The sequence below is a fragment of the Oncorhynchus mykiss genome, chromosome 12, assembly GCF_057628025.1.
Source record: "Oncorhynchus mykiss isolate SJ-2025 chromosome 12, ASM5762802v1, whole genome shotgun sequence".
NCBI classification, from domain to species: Eukaryota; Metazoa; Chordata; class Actinopteri; order Salmoniformes; family Salmonidae; genus Oncorhynchus; species Oncorhynchus mykiss.
Window position 1 is genome coordinate 82,748,379 of NC_143033.1, and position 11,180 is coordinate 82,759,558.

At 44.2% G+C, this 11,180-nt stretch overlaps 1 protein-coding gene across 1 annotated transcript; it reads left to right on the top strand.

Moving 5' to 3' along the window:
* The first annotated feature begins 435 nt into the window (after positions 1-435).
* On the top strand, positions 436-10,969 carry LOC118937749 (glutamine-rich protein 2). Its single transcript, XM_090193719.1, has 9 exons — positions 436-655; positions 764-838; positions 4,850-5,014; positions 5,279-5,397; positions 6,027-6,092; positions 6,223-6,324; positions 7,523-7,697; positions 7,903-8,014; positions 9,478-10,969. Exons 1-9 carry the CDS (start codon positions 545-547, stop codon positions 9,630-9,632), a joined length of 1,080 nt encoding a protein of 359 aa, XP_090049845.1. The 5' UTR covers positions 436-544; the 3' UTR covers positions 9,633-10,969.
* The last annotated feature ends 211 nt before the right edge of the window (positions 10,970-11,180 follow it).

The window sequence follows — 11,180 nt, forward strand, 5'->3', positions numbered from 1 at the left end:
TTCATGATGCTCTCTGCGCTTTTAACGGACCTCTGAGACTATCACAGTGCAGGTGCATTTATACGGAGACTTGATTACACACAGGTGGATTGTATTTATCATCATTAGTCATTTAGGTCAACATTGGATCATTCAGAGATCCTCACTGAACTTCTGGAGAGAGTTTGCTGCACTGAAAGTAAAGGGGCTGAATAATTTTGCACGCCCAATTTTTCAGTTTTTGATTTGTTAAAAAAGTTTGAAATATCCAATAAATGTCGTTCCACTTCATGATTGTGTCCCACTTGTTGTTGATTCTTCACAAAAAAATACATTTTTATATCTTTATGATTGAAGCCTGAAATGTGGCAAAAGGTTGCAAAGTTCAAGGGGGCCGAATACTTTCGCAAGGCACTGTATGTAAGGGAAGCTCTATCAGGGCAGCAGTGTGTTAAGGGAAAGGAGTGTGTCAATGCCAGGCTCTCCATGGCAGTGGGGCCATGGCTGTGTATTACAGACATAGAACCCTGTCTCTCTGTGTTGTTTCTGCCAGAGCTCTGAGCTGATGAATGACGTTCAGGGAGCCGTCATGCAACTGCAGGCTGAGTGTGAGAAGCTCCACGGCACAGCAAACCACCTGATTGAGGAGCACAGCCAAAAACAGGCCCACATCGACGTGAGTCTGGGAGGGAGGGCCGCAGCAGGGGGAGGCCCATAGGGGAATAGGAGACGCTCCATGCTGTACTTCTGTTCCAAACCACAGAATAATGTATTTCTTTCACAGCATCTGTACAAGTCCATGGAAGAACTGGACGAGAAGAAAGCTGACAAAGAGCTTGTGGAGATGGAGTTTGAAATTGTGAGTCTCTCACCACAACATGGCATAGTTGAGCTTTCCCTCAGTGTGTTATACTCAACTCAGGTGAACTCTCATAAGTTCTCACATGTTGATGTTAGTCTAGACGAGCTTCCACAAGTCCACTCAAGACCATAGGGGTACCTACAAATCCCAACATGCTCAAGTTCACCTGTACCAGCCCATGCTAAACCCTACCAAGGCCATACAAGTCACCACAAGCCCATACGTGTCCATACACAAGTTCATACACATATGTATTTATCCCTACAAGCTCACACAGGTTTCACCTAATCCTTACAAGTCCATACAGGTTTCACCTAACCCTTACAAATCCATACAGGTTTCACCTAATCCTTACAAGTCCATACAGGTTTCACCTAATCCTTACAAGTCCATACAGGTTTCACCTAATCCTTACAAGTCCATACAGGTTTCACCTAATCCTTACAAGTCCATACCGGTTTCACCTAATCCTTACAAGCTCACACAGGTTTCACCTAACCCTTACAAATCCATACAGGTTTCACCTAATCCTTACAAGTTAATACAGGTTTCAACTCATCCTTACAAGTTAATACAGGTTTCACCTAATCCTTACAAGTTAATACAGGTTTCACCTAATCCTTACAAGTCCATACAGGTTTCACCTAACCCTTACAAGTCCATACAGGTTTCACCTAATCCTTACAAGTTAATACAGGTTTCACCTAACCCTTACAAGTTAATACAGGTTTCACCTAATCCTTACAAGTCCATACAGGTTTCACCTAACCCTTACAAGTTAATACAGGTTTCACCTAACCCTTACAAGTCCATATAGGTTTCACCTAACCCTTACAAGTCCATACAGGTTTCACCTAATCCTTACAAGTTAATACAGGTTTCACCTAACCCTTACAAGTTAATACAGGTTTCAACTAATCCTTACAAGTTAATACAGGTTTCACCTAACCCCTACAAGTCCATACAGGTTTCACCTAACCCTTACAAGTTAATACAGGTTTCACCTAACCCCTACAAGTTAATACAGGTTTCAACTCATCCTTACAAGTTAATACAGGTTTCACCTAACCCCTACAAGTCCATACAGGTTTCACCTAACCCTTACAAGTTAATACAGGTTTCACCTAACCCCTACAAGTTAATACAGGTTTCACCTAATCCTTACAAGTTAATACAGGTTTCACCTAATCCTTACAAGTTAATACAGGTTTCACCTAATCCTTACAAGTCCATACAGGTTTCACCTAACCCTTACAAGTTAATACAGGTTTCACCTAACCCTTACAAGTCCATACAGGTTTCACCTAACCCTTACAAGTCCATACAGGTTTCACCTAATCCTTACAAGTCCATACAGGTTTCACCTAACCCTTACAAGTTAATACAGGTTTCACCTAATCCTTACAAGTCCATACAGGTTTCACCTAATCCTTACAAGTCCATACAGGTTTCACCTAATCCTTACAAGTTAATACAGGTTTCACCTAACCCTTACAAGTCCATACAGGTTTCACCTAATCCTTACAAGTCCATACAGGTTTCACCTAACCCTTACAAGTCCATACAGGTTTCACCTAATCCTTACAAGTTAATACAGGTTTCACCTAATCCTTACAAGTCCATACAGGTTTCACCTAATCCTTACAAGTCCATACAGGTTTCACCTAATCCTTACAAGTCCATACAGGTTTCACCTAATCCTTACAAGTCCATACAGGTTTCACCTAACCCTTACAAGTCCATACAGGTTTCACCTAATCCTTACAAGTTAATACAGGTTTCACCTAACCCTTACAAGTTAATACAGGTTTCACCTAATCCTTACAAGTCCATACAGGTTTCACCTAACCCTTACAAGTTAATACAGGTTTCACCTAACCCTTACAAGTCCATATAGGTTTCACCTAACCCTTACAAGTCCATACAGGTTTCACCTAATCCTTACAAGTCCATACAGGTTTCACCTAACCCTTACAAGTTAATACAGGTTTCACCTAATCCTTACAAGTTAATACAGGTTTCACCTAACCCTTACAAGTTAATACAGGTTTCAACTAATCCTTACAAGTTAATACAGGTTTCACCTAATCCTTACAAGTTAATACAGGTTTCACCTAATCCTTACAAGTTAATACAGGTTTCAACTCATCCTTACAAGTTAATACAGGTTTCACCTAACCCCTACAAGTCCATACAGGTTTCACCTAACCCTTACAAGTTAATACAGGTTTCACCTAATCCTTACAAGTTAATACAGGTTTCACCTAACCCTTACAAGTTAATACAGGTTTCACCTAATCCTTACAAGTTAATACAGGTTTCACCTAACCCTTACAAGTTAATACAGGTTTCAACTAATCCTTACAAGTTAATACAGGTTTCACCTAACCCTTACAAGTTAATACAGGTTTCACCTAATCCTTACAAGTCCATACAGGTTTCACCTAACCCTTACAAGTTAATACAGGTTTCACCTAACCCTTACAAGTCCATACAGGTTTCACCTAACCCTTACAAGTCCATACAGGTTTCACCTAATCCTTACAAGTCCATACAGGTTTCACCTAACCCTTACAAGTTAATACAGGTTTCACCTAATCCTTACAAGTTAATACAGGTTTCACCTAACCCTTACAAGTTAATACAGGTTTCAACTAATCCTTACAAGTTAATACAGGTTTCACCTAACCCCTACAAGTCCATACAGGTTTCAACTAATCCTTACAAGTTAATACAGGTTTCACCTAACCCCTACAAGTTAATACAGGTTTCAACTCATCCTTACAAGCTAATACAGGTTTCACCTAACCCCTACAAGTTAATACAGGTTTCACCTAATCCTTACAAATCCATACAGATTTCACCTAACTCTTACAAGTTAATACAGGTTTCACCTAATCCTTACAAGTTAATACAGATTTCACCTAATCCTTACAAGTTAATACAGGTTTCACCTAATCCTTACAAGTTAATACAGGTTTCACCTAATCCTTACAAGTTAATACAGGTTTCACCTAATCCTTACAAGTTAATACAGGTTTCACCTAATCCTTACAAGTCCATACAGGTTTCACCTAATCCTTACAAGTCCATACAGGTTTCACCTAATCCTTACAAGTCCATACAGGTTTCACCTAACCCTTACAAGTCCATACAGGTTTCACCTAATCCTTACAAGTCCATACAGGTTTCACCTAACCCTTACAAGTCCATACAGGTTTCACCTAACCCTTACAAGTCCATACAGGTTTCACCTAACCCTTACAAGTCCATACAGGTTTCACCTAATCCTTACAAGTTAATACAGGTTTCACCTAACCCTTACAAGTTAATACAGGTTTCACCTAATCCTTACAAGTCCATACAGGTTTCACCTAACCCTTACAAGTTAATACAGGTTTCACCTAACCCTTACAAGTCCATACAGGTTTCACCTAACCCTTACAAGTCCATACAGGTTTCACCTAATCCTTACAAGTTAATACAGGTTTCACCTAATCCTTACAAGTTAATACAGGTTTCACCTAATCCTTACAAGTTAATACAGGTTTCACCTAATCCTTACAAGTCCATACAGGTTTCACCTAATCCTTACAAGTCCATACAGGTTTCACCTAACCCTTACAAGTCCATACAGGTTTCACCTAATCCTTACAAGTCCATACAGGTTTCACCTAACCCTTACAAGTTAATACAGGTTTCACCTAATCCTTACAAGTTAATACAGGTTTCACCTAACCCTTACAAGTTAATACAGGTTTCAACTAATCCTTACAAGTTAATACAGGTTTCACCTAACCCTTACAAGTTAATACAGGTTTCACCTAACCCTTACAAGTTAATACAGGTTTCAACTAATCCTTACAAGTTAATACAGGTTTCACCTAACCCCTACAAGTTAATACAGGTTTCAACTCATCCTTACAAGTTAATACAGGTTTCACCTAATCCTTACAAGCCCACACTAGTACTGCCATTTCCCTGACTGCATCTCCTCTCTTCCTGTAGAAAGGAGACAAGCGTGCCCTGGAGACCAAGGTGAGCCGCATGCAGTTTGACTCCATGACAGAAGAGCTCAACACCATGTTCCAGGAGCTGCTCAGCAAGATCACCGGCCAGGAGCAGGACTGGCACAAAATCATTGACAAAATCTCCACCGAGATGGAGTGCAAGGTGGGACTGAGCAGGAAGTTACCCTGCTAAATGGATGTTTATATAATAGGCCTACATGTCCATTGATACATGCCATACGCGTTATTACTATGCTATCACCAATACATATATCTCACAAGTCTGTATGTCACACGTTTTTAAGTGTTTTACGAACGTGTTTATAGTGACAGATAGCATTGTTTGTAAAAATCTCACGGAATGTGTGTCTGGTGGTAGTTTATATCTTTGGCATCCCTGTAGTACATATGTTGTCTATCTGTGTAGCTGGACCGGATTGAGCTGGATCCTGTGAAGAAGCAGCTAGAGGACCGCTGGAAGAGCATCCGTAAGCAGCTGCAGGCCCAGCCTGCCCCGAAGGAGGACGACGCTGCAGGCATCAGGAAGTAAATCACGTGTCACTGGTCACAGCCAGGCTCAGCCTGCCCCGAAGGAGGACGACGCTGCAGGCATCAGGAAGTAAGTCACATGTCACTGGTCACAGCCAGGCCCAGCCTGCCCCGAAGGAGGACGACGCTGCAGGCATCAGGAAGTAAATCATATGTCACTGGTCACAGCCAGGCCCAGCCTGCCCGAAGGAGGACTCTTAACTCTGTCTATATTCTATCTATATGTCTATGTTCTGTTTGTATACTGTTGTTTACTCACTGTGTATGTACAGTATATACTGTATTCTGTTCCTAATATACCTACTACTGTACACACTATTTTCCTTCTAAATGATATGCTGTCTATACACATCACGTATTTATATTCTGGATTCTGACACATGCTCACTGATATATCTACTCTGGATTGTTAATTGGACTTGTTCTGTCATTTCTTGTTTGTTTGTTTGTGTGTTTGTTTGTTTCTTGATTATTTGTGTATTTGTATTGTATTTGCTAGACATTCTATTGCGCTGTTGGAGCTAGAAACAAAAGGATTTTTGCTGCACCTGCTATAACGCCTGCAAATCTGTGTATGCGACCGATAAAGTTGGATTTGATTTGTCTTTGTTATGTCCCTTTCATAGACAACTTGTGGCAAGGTTCCACTGCATCTCCTGCGACCGCCCAGTCGATATGCTTACCCCAGGACCGTAAGTAAATGATAATAATGTCCTATTTTTATACAGTACACACAGACATTGTGGAAATTGAAATTATAGGATTGTGGTGCTGCTTATTCACCTACCTCTCTTTCTTCTTTCTCTCTCCACTGGACAACAGGCACTTGGTCACCCTGCCCTCCACTCCTGGCCTACCCTCCTACAAGTCCAACCGACCGTACACCATCTATGAGCTTGAGCAGGTTCGCCAGCACTGCAGAAGGTGAGAGCAGACAGTCAAACATCACAACTGAAACTCTTACTTGGCCCCATTTTAACCAGCAGGGGGTGCCAGTGTCCCAATATTCAATATACAGTGTAGTCAACTTTATCTTACTCCCAAAGACCTAACACACACACTAGATCAGTCAGAAGTGTTGCATAGTTACAAGTGTCTGACATAGCCAGCTCTCCCGCCATCTCATCCTGAGGCCAGGGACCAACCACGGCCACTTTGAGATGGCCAGCTCTCCCTCCATCTCAGCCTGAGGCCAGGGACCAACCACGGCCACTTTGAGATGGCCAGCTCTCCCTCCATCTCAGCCTGAGGCCAGGGACCAACCACGGCCACTTTGAGATGGCCAGCTCTCCCTCCATCTCAGTCTGAGGCCAGGGACCAACCACGGACACTTTGAGATGGCCAGCTCTCCCTCCATCTCATCCTGAGGCCAGGGACCAACCACGGACACTTTGAGATGGCCAGCTCTCCCTCCATCTCAGCCTGACGCCAGGGACCAACCACGGACACTTTGAGATGGCCAGCTCTCCCGCCATCTCATCCTGAGGCCAGGGACCAACCACGGCCACTTTGAGATGGCCAGCTCTCCCTCCATCTCAGCCTGAGGCCAGGGACCAACCACGGCCACTTTGAGATGGCCAGCTCTCCCTCCATCTCAGCCTGAGGCCAGGGACCAACCACGGCCACTTTGAGATGGCCAGCTCTCCCTCCATCTCAGTCTGAGGCCAGGGACCAACCACGGACACTTTGAGATGGCCAGCTCCGAAAGGGCCATGATGCAGGTGCAGCGGATCCACACCATGATGTGTAGACAGATAGAGAGAGTGCAGAGCCACCTATCTGGCCCAGAGCGCACCTACAGCCAGGGGGCTCTGAGGGAGATCGGGAGCTCCCGCTATCCACACATCCAAGGCCCGCTGCAGAGGACCAGCCAGAGTCTGCCCAAGCAGTGAGTCAGTCAGTCAGGCCAGGGTCAGGCAGGGAAGCCGGGAGCACATGTATTGAAACAGGGGAAGGACCAAAAAGTTGTCCATATTGCTTTGTTATGGTTTAGAGAAGTGTCAGGGAGGCAGGGTGACCAAATTTAACTACAAACTATAAATATTGTACTGTCAGGTCTGTTTAAAACCTCTAGAAGTGTTCGTCTTTCGACCTTCAACCTCCACTCCTGTGTCCATCCTAGCGAGCGCATCCCTGAGATGGCGGACTACAGTTACCTGGCCATGTCCCGGAGCTGTGGAGGCAGCCACACCGTGACCTACCCCAACCGCCGCTACACCCGCCTGCAGCACTTCAGCCACTTCCTCCAGGCTGAGGAGGAGACACCGCCCATCTCCAGCTCCCCACTGCAGATTCAGGTGAGTGAGACCAACCTCACCTACTGTGGGTTACTGTACTGACAGACAACTAGACCACTGCCAGCCCATAGGAATACACCTGGTCAATCACATTTGTTGAGCCATTTATACAAGTTATCATGTTGAGTACAGAGTATATTTGAGGTGTATTTGACAGTTGTTAGGTATGCAAATATTTGACCTTGTCCTTGTGCCTATTGGTCAGCCGGAGGAGGTGGACATCCTGGGATTGGACGGACATATCTACAAGGGCTGCCTGAAAACCAGATCGGTCAAGACTGTGGATGCCAGACTACCCACCATCTTTCCTAAAGACGGTACAGGGTTCTGGACTGGGATTATATTCAGCTCTATTCTACAGTACTGTGTATTTTTAGAGTAGAATTACATGTATTGAAAAGAAAATGGAATCTGGACAATTGTGAACAAAAGCTAGACTACTTAATTCATGTTACTCAATTCAAGCAACTGCAGTGCAGTAAAACTATTCCCACGGGTCCATTTTGTATTTTTATGCCATCGCTCCAAAAAGTAACCTAATGTTAAGTGTGACATGTCTGCATGCTGTGGGCAGCTGTCATGGTGCGGGCCTGGGAGAGAGGTGATGTCCAGACTCCAGCTCTGACAGCCCAAATGGACTTCCGAGGATTCACTGTCACCCCTGGGTCCAGTTACACAACACGTCTTAAGATGATGATCACACCGTGCCGTCTGTCCAGGCCCCAACTGCCCTTAGCCTGTTTCCTCTCTCTCGCTCCCTGGACCATGTGTCCAGAGTTGGGCTCGCAGTGCAGGGATGCAGAGATAAAGAGTAAAGTGGGAGGAAGAGTGAGGGGGGACATCATGGGGAAGTGGGAGGTGAAGGATCAGGAGAGAATGGGGAGGAGACTGAAAAGTTGGGGTGGGTTGAGAAAGAAAGTGGGCTGTTTGGTTGGGAATGAGAATTTGAGGAGGGATACAGTACAGTGTTAAAGTGGTGAAGGATTAGGAACGAGGGTCTGGAGAAGGACGAGGGTGAGGAGATTTAGGGAAGGAGAGAGGAGCTTAGTTTATGGGAGGGAGTATTTTAGGAGGGTTTAAGGAAGTGAGTTAGCAATAAGAATGGGCTGCACTGGGGTTGGGGGAGGGGCTCTGGTTGGTATAGTATTCCACACTGGAAAGAACCCAATGTTACTATGTTATAGAAGATCAGGCCTGGGGTCTGTAACAGACTGTAAATATAACCTGGGGTAACACTGCTTGCATTCCATCATTTATATCTTAATATCCTTTTCATCTGTTCATACAAATCAAGCCCTGTAGGAAGAAAGAGAGAGATGTGCTGTCCTGTTGTGATTCCCAGTAATTTATCAGGCCATTGAATGAGTCAAAATAGTATTGAAAGAGTATTTTGCTCAAGACGTGGAAGAAGGTGTATGTCTGGTATGGGTGTGTAGGTACAATATGGGAATGACAGGACCCCACCACACCCATAGCCATGTCAAGGTCGCGATGTGACATTGCTGTTTTAATGACAGCAGGCATGTGCAAGAGCAAAGACAAGATCATGTGCTCCCAGTTCCAGAAGCCTGGCTGCACAGAGCCGCTATGCACTATGAACCAATTTCACTAACTGGAATAGTGATTACTATGGAATGGTACTGAAATAACACTCACATGGAAATAGCATTCTTCTTTGCGATTGCTGCTGTGCAGCTGTTAAGGTTGGTTGTAGCAGACACCTGAACCCTAAACCCTGACCTTTCCCCCTTGCCCCCCTTCCTCCCTTTATCTCCCCCAGCCTCAGGCAGCTCTGTGCGGGACCGGCCCATGTCTTCTTTAGGCTGCCTGTCCCAGGCTACCCTTCCCCAGAGCTCGTCCGAGCTGCTGCAGCAAGATCTGGAGCTTCACGTGGACCTGAGCCAGTCGGAGGAAGAGCCCGTCATCATCCTGTAGGGGGCGATGGAGAGCCCCACACACCTTATTTTAATAAACCGTTTACAGCAGCAGCAGGAGGGTATCCTGGTCTCCATTTTGTAATGGAGCATACAGACGTTGTGAAAATCAATTCTGATATTAGTCAGTTAGGTTATTTATGGATTGTAATGGAAGAACACAATTCTGGGACCTATGAACACTGTCTCCATGCAACAAAATAGCTGAGTCACAAAATAGCTGAGTCACATTTTCAAAGTGTAGCTTTACAGGTCAGATACCTTACTTGTGGCTACATTACGATTTTGGTTTATGATGCCTGATTTTCAATGACCTTCATAGAGAAGCTTTCAGACAGGTGACCTCAAATACCAGACTGTTTGGATGCAGAACAATACCACTATGGAGCAATTCATTTGACATATAGGGTCTTATAGAGAGGTATCATCTCACAGACCCAATTCTCTAGACAGTTTCCTAGAAGGAGGGGCTTTGCTTACACACATTTTGTGTCAATGAGAAATATGATGTATATCTATCTCTATCCATGCCTTACACACTCAGTGGCCAGTTTATTAGGTACACCCATCTAGTACCGGGTCGGACCTCCCTTTGCCTCTAGAACAGCCTGAATTCTTCAGGGCATGGAAACATTGCTCAATTGGTATCAAGGGATCTAACTTTGGCAGGAACACGTTCCCCACACCATTATACCACTGCCACCAGCCTGTACCGTTGACAGCAGGCAGGATGGGGCCATAGACTCATGTGGTTACGCCAAATCTTGACTCTGTCATCAGCATGATGCAACAGGAACCGGGATTCGTCGAACCAGGCAACATTTTTACACTCATCAATAGTCCAGTGTTGGTGATTGCGTGACAACTGGAGCTGCTTGTTTTAAGCTGATAGGAGTAGAACCTGGTGTGGTCGGCTGCTGCAATAGCCCATCCGTGACAAGGATCAATGAGTTGTGCATTCAAAGTCGCTTAGGTCACTCGTTTTTTTTTTTCATTCGAACATTAACTGAATTCCTGGATTCCTGTCTGCCTGCTTTATATAGCAAGCCACGGCCTCCTGACTCGTGAAAGAGGTGGTGTACCTAATAAACTGAGTAGAAGTGATCCCTTTCATAGCATTTGGACGTATTCAGGAGTAATGATGCTACTGAAAGGTATTTCAGGAGAGTATTTAAGACAGGCAGTTAATCTGAATGTAAGATTTCCATTTGTTTTCAAAGATAAATGGGCCTTCATCGAATATGTGATGTATGTCTCATATGATGTCCATATAACTGTTATGTGAACATATGTTGACTCATTGACTGTCTGCAATGAATTTTACTTGTGGTACGTAAATATATCTGTACTGTTCTACACAACCCCACCATCACATGCATATAATTTGACTGTGAAGGCACATTTTGTGAGCCACACTGTTATGACACACAGTTTCAGACACGTAACACGTTTAACTGGGCTGGATACACAGTTCTAACCACATCCTTCCTCAATTAACTGCCACGCTGTGTGTTTATTGTCTCTCGTATATAGGCCTACTTGTTCCTTT

Coding starts and splice junctions, on each gene's coding strand:
- LOC118937749 (XM_090193719.1), top strand. CDS start 545: ATGAATGACGTTCAGGGAGCCGTCATGCAACTGCAGGCTGAGTGTGAG. Junction 656..763: donor AAAAACAGGCCCACATCGAC/GTGAGTCTGGGA, acceptor TTTCTTTCACAG/CATCTGTACAAGTCCATGGA. Junction 7,698..7,902: donor GCTCCCCACTGCAGATTCAG/GTGAGTGAGACC, acceptor CCTATTGGTCAG/CCGGAGGAGGTGGACATCCT.